The sequence below is a fragment of the Salmo salar genome, chromosome ssa01, assembly GCF_905237065.1.
Source record: "Salmo salar chromosome ssa01, Ssal_v3.1, whole genome shotgun sequence".
NCBI classification, from domain to species: Eukaryota; Metazoa; Chordata; class Actinopteri; order Salmoniformes; family Salmonidae; genus Salmo; species Salmo salar.
The window spans coordinates 77637876-77661836 of NC_059442.1; the positions used below are offsets into that span (position 1 = coordinate 77637876).

General features: G+C 43.7%; 1 protein-coding gene across 1 annotated transcript; it reads left to right on the forward strand.

Moving 5' to 3' along the window:
• The first annotated feature begins 1840 nt into the window (after nucleotides 1–1840).
• got1 (glutamic-oxaloacetic transaminase 1) lies at nucleotides 1841–23948 on the forward strand. Its single transcript, NM_001141739.1, is given in 9 exon segments — nucleotides 1841–2004; nucleotides 10855–11036; nucleotides 11338–11461; nucleotides 15994–16106; nucleotides 16368–16472; nucleotides 16804–16954; nucleotides 21028–21193; nucleotides 21400–21542; nucleotides 21932–23948. Coding segments are annotated over 9 exon segments (1233 nt in total). The 5' UTR covers nucleotides 1841–1895; the 3' UTR covers nucleotides 22072–23948.
• Nucleotides 23949–23961: the final 13 nt, after the last annotated feature.

Consider the following 23961-nt stretch of genomic DNA (forward strand, 5'->3'; position numbering starts at 1 on the left):
ATGCTGTTTTGGGATATAAATATGAACTTGATCGAACAAAACATACATGTATTGTGTAACATGATGTCCTATGAGTGTCATCTGATGAAGATCGTCAAAGGTTAGTGCTTAATTTTAGCTGTATTTCTGTTTTTTTGTGACGCCTCTCCTTGCTAGGAAAATGGCTGTGTGGCTTTTCTTGTTTTGGTGGTGTCCTAACATAATCTAATGTTTTGCTTTCGCTGTAAAGCCTTTTTGAAATCGGACAGTGTGGTTGCATTAAGGAGAAGTGTATCTTTAAAATGGTGAAAAATAGTCGTATGTTTGAGAAATTTGAATTATTCGATTTTTGATGTTTTGTATTTCGCGCCCTGCTATCCCATTGGCTGTTGGCTAGGGGTCCCGCTGGCGGAACGGGGTTCCGCTAGCGGAACGTCTGTCCTCAACAGGTTTTAAGGTCTACTACAATAGCTTACCTGCACTTGATGCTTGTAGTTCAGTCTAAACATGGTAGGTAGCCTACTTGGTCAAACGAGGAATATATTTTTTCTCGTCAGTTGAAGAAGTTGCCATTAATCTCCCTGAGGATGAGTTGGCCAGTCAGCGGTCTAGAGGAGGATGAGCTGGCCAATCAGCGGTCTGCGAGCGTTCATATTTTTAATGACAGGTATATGTCCACATCATTCTATTGATGGGGTAGGCCCACACCCCTCCAACACAGAAAAGCTGCTTTTTAACATACTTAATTACCATTTTTTGTAAGGAAAACTATTTCACTCATATTGTAAGTAATTATAGGTCATATTTCATAAAAATCTGGAGACACTGGGAAGTTACTTTAACACTGATCTATGGTCAGTTTAGGGTTCCCTAATGTATGATGTCCCTGGGACAATATATAGGATGAGGGGAGGGTGATCTCTGGTCAACTTCTATACAGGGCAGAAATCATGGTAGATCATGACTAACAAGCCTAGGGTGCCACCTTGTGGTTGATAGAAATGTGATTTAAAAGAAATTGGGGTGTTCAATATAACATTTTTATAGATTGTAACAGTAAATATCTTTGATTGAAATACAAATGATAAAATGTATTCAGTTGCCTGTTTAGAGAATAGACAATCAGGTAACTAAAGTGTAGAGATGTGGAGATTTTAACAAGAGGGTAGCCATAGTTTTAGATCCATAGTAAAGTTGTTGCAGTGTTATAGGCAGAATGCTTAACTATGGATGTTATGAGGCTTTGGAATATCTGCATAACTACTGGTATTGCAATAACATGTAGGCTATTTATTAGATGTCAGACAAATTTTGCAGGGAAATCCCAATGCCTCACAACGGCGCTCTTTCATATTCAGCGACCGAGATTTGCATAGTAATTTGTCAATCTCCAATGGAGGCTAGTCATTGGCGCCAGCTGTAAACAACGTCACAATGTTGCACCCCTTGACCCCGTTCGATCGTTGCTAGGATTGGCTGATTTTTGGGTCAACTGCTTGCTTTCGATTTCTATTGGTGAAATCTTTCACACCCATTCTCCATTCATTCTCAATTGGCCAAATCCACGTTTTCCACTAGATGGCAAAGCCACAAAGTCAAAATTGGCTATGTCGTAAAAATTATAACAAAAATTATATATTTGGACTTCATTAAGGTTAGGGTTAGGCAATTGTTATCAGTGTGGTTAGGGTTAATGTTAGGTTTAGGTTTAAAATCAAATTGTATTGAGAAGCGCAATTGTAGAAATAGGCGGGGTTTATGACTTTGTGGCTGTGTTAACTAGGGACGACCTCAAATCCATCCAAGTTGAAGGTGAAAGTATTTTCCTATCTCGTCCTGCAGCACTTTACACAGCGGTCTGCGCCCGGGTTGTTTACCGTTTTGTCTAACACCCCTCCTTGGTAATATTCATCATTATGTCGTTATTCGGTGAGGTTCCCCAAGCCACCCCAGTGGCTGTATTCAAGCTGTCGAATGATTTTAAAGAGGACGCGAACCCCAAGAAGGTGAACCTCGGAGTTGGAGGTAAGGGATGATGGTGCGTCAATCGCTGGGATGAAGTAAACAAGCTAGCTAACATTTGGATCACAGAGTTCCAATGCGATAACAATGCACCTGCTGCCTGTCTGATTTCCTGCAGCATTAATAATCGCATAGTTCATTTACTAGCGAACCGTTCAACCGTGGCTAACTAGCTAGCTAACGTTAGTAGCTAATTTACTAGTCTTTTATTTTTTAATTTTATTTAATCTTTATTTAACTAGGCAAGTCAGTTAAGAATAAAATGTTATTTACAATGATGGCTTAGTATACCATAGCTAATCCTTTATAACTAGTCCATCATCTGAAATTCTGAAATGTTGTGTTGCAGGGCCCTGTTTGAAAACTGGGTAACACTTCACTTGACACCCAGTGTCATAAGACGGTCATAACCATGTCATAACAGCTGACATAACTTGTCATAACATGTCATAATATGGTCATAACACTGTCATTGCATATATATATATATATATATATATATATATATATATATATATATATATATATATATATATATATATAAAGCAACACCTGTTGTGACCAATTGCGTTATTTTATGGCTGGTTATGACACCTACATAAGAGTGGTTATGACACCTACATAAGAGTGGTTATGACACCTACATAAGAGTGTCAGAACCTACATTTATTCAAATGAGTTTTTTCCCTGCCAAGAAGTTTCCTTTCATTTGAAAGTTTGTCACTTAAATCCGTTGTTTTTGTTGTAATAAATTCTTTACAGTCATGTTTTTTTCATCGTAATTTTTATTAACTTGTAGAAAATACATTTAATGACACTGTCATGAAGCATTATGACCATCCTGTGTTAATGTACTTGGACTAAGAAAATACACTTATGACACTGTCAAGAACCATTATGACCATCTAGTATCACTTTGCTTGCACTAAGAAAATACACTTTATAAAACTGTCAAGAAGCATTATGACCCTCATAATCATATAAGCCAGGTAGGCCTATCACGTACATGCCCTTATATCAGTCACCATCAAAAAGAGTCATCAGTCAAAAAGAGGATGTCTTGTCCTGCTCCTGAAATCTGCCCCTCATTCATCCCAGTCATCATCAGCAGAGCATTGAGGTAGGCGCATGTCTGACATCAATGTTTGCGCAATTGCAAAGATAATTTAACATGGTCAATTTTTTATTTTTATATAACAGAATCATACTGTTGACACAAGTTGTGGTGTAATGGAATGCTTTACCTTGTGTGGTAGGATGTGGGGTTTGACACTCTTATGTAGGTGTCATAACCAGCCATAAAAGTATGCAATATATGTCACAACAAGTCTAAATATATGTCATGACAGTGTTATGACCATATTATAACAGGTTATGGCAAGTTATGTAAGTTTTTATGACATGTTTGACTGTGTCATAACGTTTTATGACAGAGGGTGTCAAGTAAAGTGTCACCTTTTTGCATTCTCCCTCAATGTTGTGACAGACTGGATCTGTTCTATGTGTTGAAACCTTTTCACCAAACCAATCAATCAGGCTAGCATCATGTCCTTTGCTTTCTGTGCTGATTGTTCAGAATCCGTAGATAGCCTAGCAAGGCCTATATAACCTGTCGTTGGCAGTCATCCAAAGAAGTGGCTCTGTCACTGCAGTAAGGAGGACTGGAACAGACTGGAACATGCCGGTAGTTGTAGCTGGAGATCAATGAGTCATGGTCATATCACTGTAAGTTAAGATAAATTGACCGTAATCATAGAGTAATTCACTCCCATTCACTCTCTCTACGATCCTCCTATGAGAGACTGTAGACAGAATACACCCCCGTCCCTCCCCTTTCTTATTGTCACACAACCCAAATTTCCATTTAGTCACACAGTGCAGTGCACTCACACATTACCGTTCTTCTGACTGGATCTTTGTATGGAGTGTTGTATTATTATTTAACACTGCAGCGCAAAGGCTGAAATCTCTATGTGGGGTCTGTGACTGCTTGCTTGGCCTCTCCGGACTAAAGGATTTGCATTGCGCTACATGTGAGCAGAGCTACGCCAGAGAACTGGCCAAAGCTCTGTTGTTACATGGTGTTAAACCCTCCATTAACAATTCATAAGAGATGGAAAAACTGCGGTGGATTAGGGTCCTATTGGAACACTACAGTTCTTTCAGAAAGTATTTATACCCCTTGACTTTTTCCACATTTAGTTGTGTTACAGCCTGAATTTAAAATGGCTTACATTTAAAAAAAAAAAAAAAAATGTACACACAATGCCCCATAATGTCAAAGTAGAATCATCTTTTTAGAAATTAATCAAAAATGAAAAGCTGAAATGTCTTGAGTCAATAAGTATTCAACCCCTTTGTTATGGCATGCCTAAATAAGTTCAGAAGTAAAAGGTTGCTTAACAATTCACATAATAAGTTGTATGGACTCACTCTGTGTGCAATAATAGTGTTTACCTCATCTCTGTACCCCGCCCATACAATTATCTGTAAGGTCTCTCAGTCGAGCAGTGAATTTCAAGCACAGATTCAACCACAAAGACCAGGGAGGTTTGCCAATGCCTCGCAAAGAAGAGCACCTATTGATAGATGGATAAAAACATATAAAAAAAAGATATTGAATATCCCTTTGAGCATGGTGAAGTTATTAATTACGCTTTGGATGGTGTATCAATACACACTGTCACTACAAAGATACAGGCTTCATTCTAACTTAGTTGCCAGAGGGGAATAAACCGCTTAGGTATTTTCACTATGAGGCCAATGGTGACTTTAAAACAGTTACAGAGTTTAATAGCTGTGATAGGAGAATACTGAGGATGGATCAGCAGCAAAGGACCTTGTGAAGATGCTGGAGGAAACAGGTACAAAAGTATCTATATCCACAGTAAAACGAGTCCTATATCGACATAACCTGAAAGGCCGCTCAGCAAGGAAGAAGCCACTGCTCCAAAACCGCCATAAAAAAAGCCAGTCTACGATTTGCAACTGCACATGGGGACAAAGATCATACTTTTTGGAGAAATGTCCTCTGGTCTGATGAAACAAAAATAGAACTGTTTGCCATAATGACCATCGTTATGTTTGGAGGAAAAGGGGAAGACTTGCAAGCCGAAGAACACCATCCCTACTGTAAAGCACGGGGGTGGCAGCATCATGTTGTGTGGGTGCTTTGCTGAAGGAGGGACTGGTGTACTTCACAAAATAGATAGCATCATGAGGATGGAAAATTATGTGGATATATTGAAACATCATCTCAAGACATCAATCAGGAAGTTAAAGCTTGGTCGCAAATGGGTCTTCCAAATGGACAATGACCCCACGCATACTTCCAAAGTTGTGGCAAAATGGCTTAAGGACAACAAAGTCAAGGTGGCCATTACAAAGCCCTGACCTCAATCCTATAGAGAATTTGTGGGCAGAACTGAAAATGCTTGTGCGAGCAAGGAGGCATACAAACCTGACTCAGTTACACCAGCTCTGTCAGGAGGAATAACCCCCCCCTTAAAAGATTTAGATGCACTATTGTAAGTGGTTGTTCCACTGGATATCATAAGGTGAATGCACCAATTTGTAAGTCGCTCTGGATAAGAGCGTCTGCTAAATGACTTAAATGTAAATGTGGGAAGCTTGTGGAAGGCAACCCGAAGTGTTTGACCCAAGTTAAACAATTTAAAGGAAATGCTACCAAATACTAATTGAGGGTATGTAAACTTCTGACCCTCTGGGAATGTGATGAAAGAAATAATTCTCTCTACTGTTATTCTGACATTTCACGTTCTTAAAATAAAGTGGTGATCCTAACTGACCTGAAACAGGGAATATTTACTAGGATTAAATGTCAGGAATTGTGAAAAATTAGTTTAAATGTACTTGGCTAAGGTGTATGTAAACTTCCGACTTCAACTGTAGCTCTCTAAGGTCTGCCATGACTTGAGGAAAACTGCTGATGCACTACCCAATGAAATTGCTCCTTGAGCATTCTACTATTACAACTTTCAGTAGTAAATTGAAAGCCGGACTGAGTTCCGACCCTTTGCGCCCCCACAGTTTGGGAACTACTTCTGTAGAATACTATACAGTGCATTCGGAAAGTATACAGTGCATTCAGACCCCTTGACTTTTTTCACATTTTGTTACGTTACAGTGGCTTGCGAAAGTATTCACCCCCCTTGGCATTTTTCCTAATTTGTTGCCTTACATGCTGACCAGACCAGACACGTCGCGCGCGCCGCAAAATATATTTAGAAATCCATGTTATTCAATTATTGTACCCACACTGCTCGTGCACGCCAACGAGCGTCAGCGATGCCAACAAGCGTCAGCGATGCAAGGGCTAAAATAGAACTCCTTTCTATTTCTGACGCAGATCGCGCTGCAAGTCCTGCCTCTCCCATCTCCTCATTGGTTTATAGAAGCAGGTACCCACGTGCCATCTCCTCATTGGTTATACCCACGTGGGTGATTGAAAGACGAAATGTTTTGCCGGTTGTCGTGGTAATACTATGAAAGTGTAGATGCCAATCACCATATAAGTTCAAAGATGAAAAAGCCTGGAAGGAGGAGAGATGACTAGAAACGATTCGGTTGGCTGTTTTATGTGTGGATTAATTGTCGGAGTAGAGGACCTTGTGCATTTCAGGTAAAATAACAACTCAATGTTTATATCCTAGGACAAATTAGCTAGCAACAGCAAGCTAGCTAAATAGGACAAATTAGCTAGCAATTGCAAGCTAACTAGCTAAATTGTCATACATGTTTAATGCTTTTTGACCTGTCCCCAAATTAATGTCATTGGTTCAGAGTTTGTTTTGATATTTTAACCTGCGTGTCGTGATCGCGTTTGGTGTAGGGGGACAAAATAAATGTATGCACAATAGCGCACGAGCACAGCTGGTTTGGGTTCTGTGTTACAACCTGGAATTGAAATGTATTTTTGGGGGGTTTGTATCATTTGATTTACACAACATGCCTATCACTTTGAAGATGCAAAATGTTTTATTGTGAAACAAACAAGAAATAAGAAATTGAGCGTGCATAACTATTCACCCCCCAAAATCAATACTTTGTAGAGACACCTTTTGCAGCAATTACAGCTGCAAGTCTCTTGGGGTATGTCTCTATAAGCTTGGCACATCTAGTCACTGGGATTTTTGCCAATTTTTCAAGGCTAAACTGCTCCAGCTCCTTCAAGTGGGATGGGTTCTGCTGGTGTACATTAATCAAAGTCATACCACAGATTCTCAATTGCATTGAGGTCTGGGCTTTGACTAGGCCATTACAAGACATTTTAATGTTTCCCCTTAAACCACTCGAGTGTTGCTTTAGCAGTATGCTTAGGGTCATTGTCCTGCTGGAAGGTGAACCTCCGTCCCAGTCTCAAATCTCTGGAAAACTGAAACAGGTTTCCCTCAAGAATTTCCCTGTATTTAGCGTCATCTATCATTCCTTCAATTCTGACCAGTTTCCCAGTCCCTGCCGATGAAAAACATCCCCACAGCATGATGCTGCCACCACCATGCTTCACTGTGGGGGATGGTGTTCTCGGGGTGATGAGAGGTGTTGGGTTTGCACCAGACATAGTGTTTTCCTTGATGGTCAAAAAGCTCAATTTGAGTCTCATCTGACCAGAGTAGTTTCTCCAATATGTTTGGGGAGTCTCCCACATGCCTTTTGGCGAACACCAAACGTGTTTGCTTATTTTTTTCTTTAAGCAATGGCTTTTTTCTGGGCACTCTTCCTTAAAGCCCAGCTCTGTGGAGTGTACGGCTTAAAGTGGTCCTATGGACAGATACTCCAATCTCTGCCGTGGAGCTTTGCAGCTCCTTCAGGGTCATCTTTGGTCTCTTTGTTGCCTCTCTGATTAATGCCCTCATTGCCTGGTCCTTGAGTTTTGGTGGGCGGCCCTCTCTTGGAAGGTTTGTTGTGGTGCCGTATTCTTTCCATTTTTTAATAATGGATTTAATGGTGCTCCGTGGAATGTTCAAAGTTTCGGGTATTTTCTTATAACCCAACCCTGATCTGTACTTCCACAACTTTGTCCCTGAGCTGTTTGGAGAGCTCCTTGGTCTTCATGGTGCCGCTTGTTTGATGGTGCCCCTTGCTTAGTGGGGTTGCAGACTCTGGGGCCTTTCAGAGCAGGTGTATATATACTGAGATCATGTGACCGATCATGTGACACTTAGATTGCACACAAGTGGACATTATTTTACTAATTATGTGACTTCTGGTTGCACCAGATCTTATTTAGGGGCTTCATAGCAAGTTATTATTTTCATTTCACTTCACCAATTTGGACTATTTTGTGTATGTCCATTACATGAAATCTAAATAAAAATCGATTTAAATTACAGGTTGTAATGCAACAAAATAGAAAAAACGCCAAGGGGGATGAATACTTTTGCAAGGCACTGTACAGCCTTATTCTAAAATTGATTAAATTAAAATTTTCCTCATCAATCTACACACAATACCCAATAATGACAAAGCAAAAACAGGTTTCTAGGATTTTTTTGCAAATGTATTACAAATAACTAAAACAGATATACCTTATTTACACAGGTTTTTCTCCAGTAGGTTTCCTCAGGGACAAAGCCTGCACTTTGATGTCAAAGATAATAAAATAAAAATGCTATAGTAAATACTACAGTAATGCCTGCAAAAACGACAGTATACTACAGGCTGTTAAAACATTACAGTAAATACTACAGTATACTAAAGTCCGCAAAAACACTACAGTACTAAATACTACAGTATTATACAATCCGTAAAAACACTACATGAAATACTATAGTATACCGTTTAAATACTGTAGTAAACTGTAAATACTACAGTAAAGACTGCGAAAACACTACAGTGAACACTATAATATTAATACCATAGTATACTATAGTATTTTTTCATGTCGATGAGACATACGGTAGGCCTAATTACATATTAGTCTACTTGGATCTTGCAGATAAGTAAAGCTTCTAGTGTAGTAGAGCGCAGGTGAGAGTGTTTGTGACATTTCCATCTGAGTTAGAACTCTCCTCAGGTTGTCAGTGTTCATTGTTCATTGGCACCTTCCTCTCTTGAGTGGGTTGCTCACCAAGGCAGTAATGCCAGCTGGAGAGAGAGCCATAGGGCCAGAAATGGGCTACTGCAACATTTGCACCGTAAAACAAACTTAACTGGTAAAACATACACTGCTCAAAAAAATAAAGGGAACACTTAAACAACACATCCTAGATCTGATTGAAAGAAATAATCTTATTAAATACTTTTTTCTTTACATAGTTGAATGTGCTGACAACAAAATCACACCAAAATATTCAATGGAAATCGAATTTATCAACCCATGGAGGTCTGGATTTGGAGTCACACTCAAAATTAAAGTGGAAAACCACACTACAGGCTGATCCAACTTTGATGTAATGTCCTTAAAACAAGTCAAAATGAGGCTCAGTAGTGTGTGTGGCATCCACGTGCCTGTATGACCTCCCTACAACGCCTGGGCATGCTCCTGATGAGGTGGCGGATGGTCTCCTGAGGGATCTCCTCCCAGACCTGGACTAAAGCATCCGCCAACTCCTGGACAGTCTGTGGTGCAACGTGGCGTTGGTGGATGGAGCGAGACATGATGTCCCAGATGTGCTCAATTGGATTCAGGTCTGGGGAACGGGCGGGCCAGTCCATAGCATCAATGCCTTCCTCTTGCAGGAACTGCTGACACACTCCAGCCACATGAGGTCTAGCATTGTCTTGCATTAGGAGGAACCCAGGGCCAACCGCACCAGCATATGGTCTCACAAGGGGTCTGAGGATCTCATCTCGGTACCTAATGGTAGTCAGGCTACCTCTGGCGAGCACATGGAGGGCTGTGCGGCCCCCCAAAGAAATGCCACCCCACACCATGATTGACCCACTGCCAAACCGGTCATGCTGGAGGATGTTGCAGGCAGCAGAACGTTTTCCACGGCATCTCCAGACTCTGTCACGTCTGTCACGTGCTCAGTGTGAACCTGCTTTCATCTGTGAAGAGCACAGGGCGTCAGTGGCGAATTTGCCAATCTTGGTGTTCTCTGGCAAATGCCAAACGTCCTGCACGGTGTTGGGCTGTAAGCACAACCCCCACCTGTGGACGCGGGCCCTCATACCACCCTCATGGAGTCTGTTTCTGATTGTTTGAGCAGACACATGCACATTTGTGGCCTGCTGGAGGTCATTTTGCAGGGCTCTGGCAGTGCTTCTCCTGCTCCTCCTTGCACAAAGGCGGAGGTAGCGGTCCTGCTGCTGGGTTGTTGCCCTCCTACGGCCTCCTCCACGTCTCCTGATGTACTGGCCTGTCTCCTGGTAGCGCCTCCATGCTCTGGACACTACGCTGACAGACACAGCAAACCTTCTTGCCACAGCTTGCATTGATGTGCCATCCTGGATGAGCTGCACTACCTGAGCCACTTGTGTGGGTTGTAGACTCGGTCTCATGCTACCACTAGAGTGAAAGCACCGCCAGCATTCAAAAGTGACCAAAACATCAGCCAGGAAGCATAGGAAGTGAGAAGTGGTCTGTGGTCTCCACCTGCAGAACCACTCCTTTATTGGGGGTGTCTTGCTTATTGCCTATAATTTCCACCTGTTGTCTATTCCATTTTCACAACAGCATGAGAAATGTATTGTCAATCAGTGTTGCTTGCTAAGTGGACAGTTTGATTTCACAGAAGTGTGATTGACTTGGAGTTACATTGTGTTGTTTAAGTGTTCCCTTTATTTTTTTGAGCAGTATATATCAATATATAGGCTATATCAGGCCCATATATTGGAAACACTGTATCCCCCCTCACCTGCTGTAGCTAGCTTGTCTCTTCCCTACAGCCTACAGGACAGATGAGGGCCAGCCCTGGGTGCTGCCCGTGGTTAAGAAGGTGGAGAAGATCATCGTAGCGGACAACAGTCTGAACCATGAGTACCTGGCCATTCTGGGTCTGCCTGAGTTTAGGTCCTCTGCATCCAAGATCGCCCTGGGAGAAGACAGCCCTGCCATCCAGGAGAACAGGGTAGGGTAGTTTATGAAGTGTGAATGTGTTAGGGGAGTTGTGTTGTGTGCATGTGTGCGTGATTATGCAGATATTGAGCTGAATTTAAAGGTATGTATTTAAATTTGTACTGGTGCGCTACATTGCTCCTAAGTAGTTATCAAGTCACTTACTTAGTGTGTATCAGCCACCACCTTCTCTCTACCCCTCTCTCAACTGTCTCTCTCTCTCGGTCACCCTCTCTCGCTCTCCCTCACCCTCACCCTCACCCTCTCCCCCCTATCTCTCTCTCGCTCTCTCGCTTCCTGTCTCTCTCTGTCAGGTGGGAGCAGTGCAGTGTCTGGGGGGTACAGGTGCTTTGAAGATGGGGGCAGAGTTTCTCAGACGCTGGTACAACGGGAATGACAACACAAAAACACCTGTCTATGTCTCAGCGCCTACCTGGGGTACACACACACACACACATGCACACAGGAATGACAACACAAAAACACCTGTTGCTTGTACGGCTGATTCAGGGCTGTATGAATGTCCTCAAATAAGATATAAACTTTTCGTTGTTGTTATCTTATCTAGACCTTATACTGCTAAATAGTCCTCTTCATAGTTAATTAATAGGTGACTATATACAGTGCCTTGGGAAAGTATTCAGACCCCTTGACCTTTTTCCACATTTTGTTACGTTACAGCCTTATTCTAAAATGGATCGTTTTTTTCCCCCTTCTCATAAGGACAAAGCAAAAACAGTTTTTTAGAAATTTTTGCTAATTTATTAAAAATACTAAACTGAAATATCACATTTACATAAGTATTCAGACCCTTTACTCTGTACTTTGTTGAAGCACCTCTGTCAGCGATTACAGCATCGAGTCTTTTTGGGTATGACGCTACAAGCTTGGCACACCTGTATTTGGGGAGTTTCTCCCATTCTTCTCTGCAGATCCTCTCAAGCTCTGTCAGGTCGGATGGGGATTCTTTTTTTTGATAACATTTTTATTTAACCTTTAACCTGGCAAGTCAGTTAAGAACAAATTCTTATTTACAATGATGGCCTACCCCGGCCAAACCCGGACGACGCTGGGCCAATTGTGCTTCGCTGTAATGCGATGCTACTGGCGGCAGAGAAGTCAGGCGCAGGAGAGCGGAAACGGATTTACAACGGTTGTGTTTAATAACTATAAACCACCGTCAACAGAACAATACAATAAATGGGTCAAACAAAACCCGGTAAAATACCAGCATACCGTGCACAAGCACTACAACAAACAATTACGGACAAGGACATGGGGGGAACAGAGGGTTAAATACATAACATGTAATTGATGGAATTGGAACCAGGTGTGATGGAAGATAAGACAAAACACATGGAAAATGAAAAGTGGATCGGCGATGGCTAGAAGGTCGGTGACGTCGACCGCCGAACGCCGCCTGAACAAGGAGAGGGACCAACTTTGGCGGAAGTCGTGACAGTACCCCCCCCCTTGACGCGCGTCTCCAGCTGCGCGTCGACACCGGCCTCGGGGACGACCCGGAGGGCGAGGTGCAGGGTGATCCGGACAAAGACGGTGGAACTCCTGCAGCATTGAAGGGTCCAACACGTCCTCGACCGGAACCCAGCACCTCTCCTCCGGACCGTACCCCTCCCACTCCACGAGATACTGAAGGCCCCTCGCCCGACGCCTCGAATCCAGTATGGAACGAACAGAGTACGCCGGGGCCCTCCCAATGTCCAGAGGGGGCGGAGGAACCTCCCGCACCTCAGACTCCTGGAGCGGGCCAGCCACCATCGGCCTGAGGAGAGACACATGGAACGAGGGGTTAATACGGTAATCGGGTGGAAGCTGTAACCTATAACAAACCTCGTTCACTCTCCTCAGGACTTTAAATGGTCCCACAAACCGCGGACTCAGCTTCCGGCAGGGCAGGCAGTGGCGATCTGCGTTCTCCTTTTGGCGCGTCATGGCCTGCTGAAGGTGGACACGGACGGCTTCCCATGTCTCCTCCGCGCACCTGAACCAGTCGTCCACCGCAAGAACCTCGGCCTGACTCTGATGCCAAGGCGCCAGAACCGGCTGGTACCCCAGTACGCACTGGAAGGGAGAGAATTTAGTGGAGGAGTGGCGGAGCGAGTTCTGTGCCATCTTGGCCCAGGGCATGAACGTCGCCCACTCCCCCGGCCGGTCCTGGCAATAGGACCGCAGAAACCTACCCACATCCTGGTTCACTCTCTCCACCTGCCCATTACTCTCGGGGTGAAACCCTGAAGTAAGGCTGATCAAGACCCCCAGACATTCCATGAACGCCTTCCACACCCTAGACGTGAACTGGGGACCCCGATCAGACACTATATCCTCAGGCACCCCGTAGTGCCAGAAGACGTGTGTAAACAAGGCCTCCGCAGTCTGTAGGTCCGTAGGGAGACTGGGCAGAGGGAGGAGACGACAGGACTTAGAGAAACGATCCACAACGACCAGGATCGCGGTGTTACCCTGTGAGAGTGGAAGAACAGTCAGATAATCCACCGACAGGTGCGACCACGGCCGCTGTGGAATGGGTAAGGGGTGTAGCTTACTTCTGGGCAGGTGCCTAGGAGCCTTCCACTGGGCGCACCCCGAGCAGGAGGAAACATAAACCCCCTCAAGCCAATGTTTCCACTCCTTCAAGGCCTTGACGACAGCCAACAGCTCTTGGTCCCCCATGTCATAGTTTCGCTCCGCCGGGCTGAGCTTCTTCGAGAAGAAGGCACAGGGGCGCAGCCTCGGTGACGTACCCGAGCGCTGAGAGAGCACCGCTCCTATCCCAGCCTCGGACGCGTCCACCTCCACTATGAACGCCAAAGAGGGATCCGGATGGGCCAGCACGGGAGCCGAGGTAAACAGAGCCCTCAGGTGACTAAAAGCCCTGTCCGCCTCAGCCGACCACCGCAAACGCACCGGGCCCCCCTTCAGCAGTGAGGTAATGGGAGCCACTACCTGACCAAAACCTCCGGTAGTAGTTGGCAAACCCTAAGAACCGCTGCACCTCCTTTACCATGGTGGGAGTCGGCCAATTACGCGCGACTGAAATGCGGTCACTTTCCATCTCCACCCCTGAGGTGGAAATGCGATACCCTAGGAAGGAGACAGATTGCTGGAAAAACAAGCATTTCTCAGCCTTGACGTACAGGTCATGCTCCAACAGGTGATCAAGCACCCTGCGCACCAGGGACACATGCTCGGCGCGTGCAGCGGCGCATGCAGCGGCGCATGCAGCGGAGTATATCAGAATGTCATCCATATACACCACTACACCCTGCCCGTGCAGGTCCCTGAAAATCTCATCTACAAAGGCTTGGAAGACTGATGGCGCATTCATCAACCCGTACGGCATGACGAGGTACTCATAGTGCCCTGAGGTGGCACTGAATGCCGTCTTCCACTCGTCAAGGAGAGGGACCAACTTTGGCGGAAGTCGTGACATTTGCCCTATGGGATTCCCAATCACGGCCAGTTGTGATACAGCCTGTAATCGAACCAGGGTCTGTAGTGATGCCTCTAGCACTGAGATGCAGTGCCTTAGACCGCTGCGCCACTCGGGAGACCCTGCCATTCGGGAGCGTTGCAGCACAGCTATTTTCAGGTCTCTTCAGAGATGTTCGATCGGGTTCAAGTCTGGGCTCTGGCTGGGCCACTCAAGGACATTTAGAGACTTGTCCCGAGGCCACTCCTGCATCATTGTCTTAGCTGTGTGCTTAGGGTTGTTGTCCTGTTGGAAGTTGAAACTTTGCCCCAGTCTGAGGTCTTGAGCGCTCTGGAGCAGGTTTTCATCAAGGATCTATCCGTACATTGCTCTGTTCATCTTTGCCTTGATCCTGACTAGTCTCCCAGTCCCTGCCGCTTAAAAACATCACCACAGCATGATGCTGCCACCACCATGCTTCACCGTAGGGATGGTGCCAGGTTTCCTCCAGGCGTGACACTTGGTATTCAGGCCAAATAGTTCAATCTTGGTTTCATCAGACCAGAGAATCTTATTTCTCATGGTCTGAGAGTCTTTAGGTGCCTTTTGGCAAACACCAAGTGGGCTGTCATATGCCTTTTAATGAGGAGTGGCTTCTGTCTTGCCACTCTACCATAAAGGCCTGATTGGTGGAGTGCTGCAGAAATGGTTGTCCTTTTGGAAGGTTCTCCCGTCTCCACAGAGGAACTCTGGAGCGCTGTCAGAGTGACCATCGGGTTCTTGGTCACCTCCCTGACCAAGGCCCTTCTCCCCCTTTTGCTCAGTTTGGCCTTGGTGGTCTTGGTGGTTCCAAACTTCTCCCATTTAAGAATGATGGAGGCCACTGTGTTCTTGTGGACCTTCAATGCTGCAGAATGTTTTTGGTACCCTTCCCCAGGTCTGTGCCTCGGCACAATCCTGTCTACGAGCTCTACGGACAATTCTTTCAACCTCATGGCTTGGGTTTTGCTCTGACATGCACTGTCAACTGTGGGACATTATATAGACAGGTGTGTGCCTTTCCAAATCATATCCAATCAATTGAATTGACCACAGGTGGACCTCAATCAAGTTGTAGAAACATCTCAAAGAGGATCAGTGGAACAGGATCAACCTGAGCTCAATTTCGAGTCTCATAGCAAAGGTTCAGAATACTTATGTAAATAAGGTGTTTCTGTTTTTTATTTTTAATAAACCTGTTTTTGCTTTGTCATTATGGGGTATTGTGTGTAGATTGCTGAGAAGTTTTGTTATTTAATCAATTTTACAATAAGGCTGTAACGTAACAAAATGTGGAAAAAGTCAAGGGGTCTGAATACTTTCCAAAGGCACTGTAGGTGATTAAGTCCAACATGTTACTTTTTAACATGCTGGACTTAATCTTTGTAACAATGTCAGCTAATGTTACAAAGCAGGCCTCAAAAGACACATGAAGCATTCAAAGAAAGACTCCTCTATTAGAGAAAAGTGTTGTGAAATCTCCTCTACTGTTTGTTTCTAGAGAACCACAATGCTGTGTTTGCCAACGCCGGGTTCGAGGACATCCGTCCCTATAAGTACTGGGACGCAGAAAAGCGGGGTCTGGATCTGGACGGTTTGTTAGGCGACCTGGAGGTGAGACGCTGACCTCTGAACTGGTGGTGTTGACATGGAGACCAGACCATCTCCCGAACTCTGAGTTTACATCACAATAGTGAATATTGAATATCTTAACTGCTCATGTCAACGTAGATAGTAAATTAGCTTTTTACACACTGTTGAAAAGAGGATAGGTTTGGCTTTCTAGCGATACCAACTTGGTGCATCAACTCCCAGTACACAATATGTAATTTGTCTGTCCTGTAGACTAACATTGACCTTTGACCCCTGTCCCAGAGTGCACCAAAGCACTCCATCTTTGTTTTGCACGCGTGCGCCCACAACCCCACCGGCACAGACCCTACACACGTAGAGTGGATGCAGGTGGCTGAGGTCATGAAGGTAAGACTGTGTGTGTGTGCACGTTTTACTATACTTGTGAGTACCAGAGGTCCTCACAGGAATAGTAAACCAAATAAAAAGGCTATTTGTAAAAATACTGTTTTAGGGGTTAGAGTTAGGTTTAGTGTTAGGGGTTAGTGAAAATAGCATTTTGAATGGAATCAATTGTTGGTTCCCAAAAAGTATAGTAAGACACACACTGTGTGTGTGTGTACATGCGCAACTTTTGTAAAAAAGTATATATTTTAAAAAACAAATGCTTTTTTTGTATGTAATTTTTTTTTTCTCCTGGAGGTTTTAATATTTCTCTATTTTTATTTTCTCTCTCCAGAGGAGGAAGCTGTTTGTGTTCTTTGACTCAGCGTACCAGGGCTTTGCATCAGGCTGTCTGGATAAGGATGCCTGGGCCGTGCGCTACTTTGTAACACAGGGCTTTGAGATGTTCTGTGCCCAGTCCTTCTCCAAGAACTTTGGCCTCTACAGTGAGAGACACACTCACACACACACACCAGTGTTAATTTTGTCAACAATAACTATGAAGAAAAATACTTGTCAACTACCTATTTTTCCTGACTAAAACTATGACTATAACGAGACGAGATGCCCTGGAAAAAACTATAACTTACAAATTACTTTTAATTTTAGTCGATGGAAATGTGACGAGATGAGAATTCCACATGAGACTAATGGACATTTAATTTGACATGAAGCTCCTTTTCATCTGTTTTGTTCAATCCTAAGCATGCGTGCATGCAGAATATTTCATGCAATCCTCTCATTGGCAGAATGAACTTCTTCACTTGCCGTGAGCTGATCTGTCTGGCTCTCCCACACAGCTCCCAGGCAGTCACTTCAGTCACTCGTCAATCTTCTGAACTGATGCGAAGCCAGGACACTTCACTTGTAACTAGGCTAACCTCAACTAGAAACAATAATGTTTACTCTCTCCTACTTTCATGTAGACTGTTTTCCCATGTGAGCTGTTATTTATTCATCCGTGTTGCCGCTCTCGCGCCACAGTACTCAAATGCGAGTTGCGGTTGCTATTTTCCTATGGGAAAAACAAATGCCATTTGTTGAATATTAGGATTGCAGTAATACTTCTGGCATTTTTGGAAAGCTCAAATTCTCCCCCTTTCAAGGAAACCATTGTTATTTAACACCCTTGACGGTTACGATGGGGAGAAAATCTGAGATGTAAATTGTTTAACCTATAGGCTTTATGGCCTATATGGTTAATTATGGCTGGCATTGGTAACAATAAGCCACAATATCAATGTTGCCAGCTAAGGTATAGGAAGGGATAGTAGGCCTAGTTGGACAAAGCTATCTGGTAAAGGTAGCCTAAATATTCATAAAAAAATATATAAAAAAATATTATGTGGGCTCAAATCAAATCAAAGTTTATTTGTCATGTGCGCCGAATACACCTTACAGTGAAATGCTTACTTACAGGCCCTAACCAACAGTGTAATTGTTATGTAAAAAATAGGTATTAGGTGAACAATAGATAAGTAAAGAAATAAAAAACAACAGTAAAAAGACAGTGAATAACAACAGTAGCGAGGCTATATATAGGCACCGGTTAGTCGGGCTAATTGAGGTAGTATGTACATGTACAGTTGAAGTCGGAAGTATACATACACCTTAGCCAAATATATTTAAACTCAGTTTTTCACAATTCCTGACATTTAATCCTAGTAAAAATTCCCTGTTTTAGGTCAGCTAGGATCACCACTTTATTTTAAGAATGTGAAATGTAGGAGACCGAACACGTCTCCTTTCTGAGTGGTATGACAGCCTCATGGTCCCATGGTGTTTATACTTGCATACTATTGTTTGTACAGATGAACGTGGTACCTTCAGGCATTTGGAAATTGCTCCCAAGGATGAACCAGGTCTTGGCTGATTTCTTTTGATTTTCCCATGATGTCAAGCAAAGAGGCACTGAGTTTGAAAGTAGGCCTTGAAATACATCCACAGGTACACCTCCAATTGACTCAAATTATGTTAATTAGCCTATCAGAAGCTTCTAAAACCATAACATAATTTTCTGGAATTTTCCAAGCTGTTTAAAGGCACAGTCAACTTATTGTATGTAAACTTCTGACCCATTGGAATTGTGATACAGTGAATTATAAGTGAAATAATCTGTCTGTTAACAATTGTTGGAAAAATTACTTGTGTCATGCACAAAGTAGATGTCCTAACCGACTTGCCAAAGCTATAGTTTGTTAACAAGAAATTTGTGGAGTGTTTGAAAAATGAGTTTCAATGACTCCAACCTAAGTGTATGTAAACTTCCGACTTCAACTGTAAATGAATTTATAGTTAAAGTAACTCTGCATATATGATAAACAGAGAGTAGCAGCAGCGTAAAAGAGGGGTTGGGGGGTACACAAACACAATGCAAATAGTCCGGGTAGCCATTTGATTACCTGTTCAGGAGTCTTATGGCTTGGGGGTAAAAACTGTTGAGAAGCCTTTTTGTCCTAGACTTGGCGCTCCGGTGCCGCTTGCCATGCGGTAGTAGAGAGAACAGTCTATGGCTGGGGTGGCTGGAGTCTTTGACAATTTTTAGGGCCTTCCTCTGACACCTCCTGGATGACAGGCAACTTAGCCCCTGTGATGTACTGGGCTTTACGCACTATTCACTGTAGTGCCTTGTGGTCGGAGGCCGAGCAGTTGCCATACCAGGCAGTGATGCAACCAGTCAGGATGCTCTCGATGTTGCAGCTGTAGAACCTTTTGAGGATCTGAGGACCCATGCCAAATCTTTTTAGTTTCCTTAGGGGGAATAGGCTTTGTCATGCCCTCTTTACGACTGTCTTGATGTGTTTGGTCCATTCTAGTTTGTTGGTGATGTGGACACCAAGGAACTTGACACTCTCAACCTGCTCCCCTGCAGCCCCGTCGATGAGAATGGGGGCGTGCTCGGTCCTCCATTTGCTGTAGTCCACAATCATCTCCTTAGTCTTGGTTACGTTGAGGGATAGGTTGTTATTCTGGCACCACCCGGCCAGGTCTCTGACATCCTCCCTATAGGCTGTCTCATCGTTGTCGGTGACACTGTTGTGTCATCTGCAAACTTAATGACGGTGTTGGAGTTGTGCCTGGCCACGCAGTCGTGGGTGAACAGGAAGTACAGGAGGGGACTGAGCACGCACCCCTGAGGGGCTCCAGTGTTGAAGATCAGCGTGGCAGATGTGTTGCTATCTACCCTCACCACCTGGGGGCGGCCTGTCAGGAAGTCCAGGTGTTTAGTCCCAGGATCCTTAGCTTAGTGATGTGCTTTGAGGGCACTATGGTGTTGAACTCTGAGCTGTAGTCAATGAACAGCATTCTCACGTAGGTGTTCCTTTTGTCCAGGTGGGAAAGGGCAGTGTGGAGTGCAATAGAGATTGCATCATCTATGGATCTGTTTGGGCGTTATGCAAATTGGAGTGGATCTAGGGTTTCTGGGATAATGGTGTTGATGTGAGCCATGACCAGCCTTTCAAAGCACTTCATGGCTATGGACGTGAGTGCTACGCGTCTGTAGTCATTTAGGCAGGTTTCCTTAGTGTTCTTGGGCACAGGGACTATGGTGGTCTGCTTGAAACATGTTGGTATCACAGACTCAATCAGGGACATGTTGAATATGTCAGTGAAGACACCTGCCATTTGGTCAGTACATGCCCGGAGCACACGTCCTGGTAATCCGTCTGGCCCCGTGGCCTTGTGAATGTTGACCTGTTTAAAGTTCTTACTAACCTCGGCTACGGAGAGCGTGATCACACAGTCGTCCGGAACAGCTGGTTCTCTCATGCATGCCTCAGTGTTGCTTGCCTCGAAGCGAGCATAGAAGTGATTTAGCTAGTCTGGTAGGCTCGTGTCACTGTACAGCTCGCTGCTGTGCTTCCCTTTGTAGTCTGTAATAGTTTGCAAGCCCTGCCACATAAGACGAGCGTCGGAGCCCGCGTAGTACGATTCAATCTTAGCCCTGTATTGGCGCTTTGCCTGTTTGATGGTTCGTCGGAGGGCATAGCAGGATTTCTTATAAGCTTCCGGGTTAGAGGCGTCACTACAGACCCTGGTTTGATTCTAGGCTGTATCACAACCGGCCATGATTGGGAGTCCCATAGGGCGGCGCACAATTGGCCCAGAGTCGTTAGGGTTTGCCCGGGGTAGTCCGTCATTGTAAATAAGAATTTGTTCTTAACTGACTTAGTTAAATAAAGGTTAAATAAAAAATATCTTTAAAAAATATGTGACTCATTTGGCTGTGACTAAAATTGTTTTGACTTTTAGTCGACTGATAATAACTAAAACTAACGGATGAAAGGACAAAAATTTGACTATGACTAAAAAGGTATTTTAAGATTAAAACTAAATCTGCCAAGATGAGCACACACGCACTCACAAACACACTGTAAGATGCATTGAAACATATGAAACCAATCAATGTATTCCTACTCCCACCTTTCACACATAACACTCACACACACATTTCAAATGTAATATATGTACATAATGCATAAGGGAACCCTGAAATAAATGTTCTGTGTGCTGGCAGATGAGCGTGTGGGGAACCTGACTATTGTAGCTCGTGATTCTGACAACCTGAAGAGAGTTCTGTCTCAGATGGAGAAGATTGTCAGGGTAACCTGGTCCAACCCTCCCTCCCAGGGTGCTAGGCTGGTCGCCATCACACTCAACACACCTGAACTCTTTGCTGAATGGTGGGTACACACACAGACAGTACAAAAGTAGTGTATGCACGTCCAACAATTATACATGAGTGGTCAAAACGTTGATCTATATCCTCCCTTCCTCCCCCTCTAACCCTGTTTCTCCGTCTAACCCTGTTTCTCCGTCTAACCCTGTCTCTCCGTCTATCCCTGTCTCTCTCTCTTTCTCTCTCGGTCTCCCTGTCTCTCTGTTGTAGGAAGGATAATGTGAAGACCATGGCAGACCGTGTGTTGTTGATGAGGGCTTCACTCCAGGCTAAACTGCAGGCTCTGGAAACACCAGGAACATGGAACCACATCACACAGCAGATCGGCATGTTCAGCTTCACTGGCCTCAACCGTAAGCACACACACATACACTCACCACCCAGCTATGTTTAGCTTCACCAGTCCGCTGAGCACATCCTCATTACTGTTTGTGTGAAGTAACTTCCTGGATCAACATTAAACTCCTCTGTGCTGTGCTGTCTTCCTGAGAGCTTCAAAAAGCTGTTAGAACCAGGAAACAGCTTCCCAGCGTAGAGAACACTGACGCTAAGGCTCACTGATGCCTTAACTGAACGGGGGGGGGCGGTTCTACTCAGTATACACATGTTCACAGCACACTGGCACAGAAATATCCTCTCTTCTTTAACTCTCCTTTCACACCGATAGTATATTGTACGTTCTGAAAATATAATATTTGTGATGTCATACCTTTTTATATTTTCTCTCCCTCTCTCTGTCCAGCTAAACAAGTGGAGTACATGATCAAGGAGAGGAGTATCTACCTAATGGCCAGCGGTCGTATCAACATGTGTGGTCTGACCACTAAGAACATCGACTATGTGGCCGAGTCTATCCACGAGACTGTTGTCAACGTCCAGTAGAAGACTACACTACCCACAACCACCAGCACTCCCTCCTGACCCCCACCAGCTGTGTTTGTGTGTGTGTATAATGTATTGGACCAAACACACATAATAAGCCCCATTCCCAACCCCCAGCACACTAGCCTATGCTGGGCCTATAATGTCACTTGTTGTCTATAGGTACATTGTATTTGAACACTTAAATGAATGCACAGGCAGCGTAAAGGCTAAAGAGAAGTGTTTATAATTTGTCTGTGTGTCTCTGTGTGGGTATCATCCCTGTGTGTCATCACTGCTGCTTGCAGTAGAGTGTGGTGTGATTTAATTTGTACTGTTTTTGTTCAGTAGTGTTGAAGTCCTGTTTACTGATTAAGCACTGTGTGTCAGGGCATTTTAGCTGCTGTGTGGTTCTACGCTAAGGCACTAGCTGGCTGTGTCTTAATACTCTGAAATGGCTTCCTTTCCTCATCTCCTTCATTACAACTGATGTTCCTTCAACCTATCGTGTCCAGCCAGATCAGTGATCATAGAGGGAAGGACACAAGGAAAGGAGATATGGAAAATAAGCTATATTGTTTAAACTATTGAGACACAGCCCCAGTGTTTCTGGATGTATTAGGACTAGCTCCCGCAGTGCTGGTGATGGTGATCTTCCATTGCTTATTAATATTGTTAACATTACCTTGTGATTAGTATTGTTTGGGTCGTTGAATTGCGGTGGGATGTGGGCCTGGCATTTTGAAAAAAATTGACCTCATTTGTATTTATATTTATTTAAAGCTGCAGTAGTAAGCTTTTGGGCGACCTGACCAAATTCACGTAGAATTGTGAGTTATAGATTTGGCGTTCTCATTGAAAGCAAGTCAAAAAAGCGGTAGATCTGTTCTATGTGCACTAATTCTATGCTTCCCGTTCTTAAGTTTTGTTTTTGCATCTTTTACTTTGGGTTTTGTACACCAGCTTCAAACAGCTGAACATGAAATATATTTCGTTATGGAAAAGATATCTCAAAGCGGTTTAGATGGTACAATGATTTTCTACACTACACTTGCTTGTTTTGTCACAAACTGAAATTACTTAAACTATTAGAACGTTAGCAAACAGGAAATGGCGGAACGATTTCTGCAAATTTCACCTTTAAATGTATTTGGGTACTATCAGGTGCAATACAGAAGAACGTATAAAAAAAAAAGGAATGCCATCTCAATTCAAGAACGACCCATTTTTATGCGGATTTCATTCCAACTGTGAAAGGCGCATTCCCTGTTCTGTTTGACTTACCCACCTGCATAACTTATAGGAGTTGTTTGGGTCCACTTGAAAGAGAAGCTAAATATTAATTGTGACCAAGTAATCAGTACTTGACTTGAAAGCATACAACAAGTACTAGAGTGAAAAACAATCAATTGACCAAATCAGTCATGCACTAAATGTATGTCGAAGAGATGTAGCTATGTAATAAGGATGCTAATATTGAACTTGAACTATGGACGTTATATTTACGATCATGTTTATTTTGGCCTAAGATGATGAAGTAAAAATTATGTACCAATACCTCAGACTTAAGCTGTGTAGCTCTCTGTTGAATTTCACGCTCGAAGTCCTGGCGTGCGTTCAATAGGGACAAACAGGACTGTTCTCAATCAGAGAGCAACAATCCCTGTTATTTTTGTTTCAACATTTGAAAGAAGGGTCTGCTCAATGTGAATGTCCAATCAGTCTGTTCCGAAGCGGTCGTTCTCTGTTGTTATTGCACTATTATCAGTATCTGACATCTCAGTGGTATACATGTATTGTTCAAAATTGCACAAATCAAATGCACTAACAGATGCTGTGATTACCTATGTATCTCAAGGGGGTATGACTCAAATCCTTTAATAAATGTCGGCACACCACAATAGAATGCCA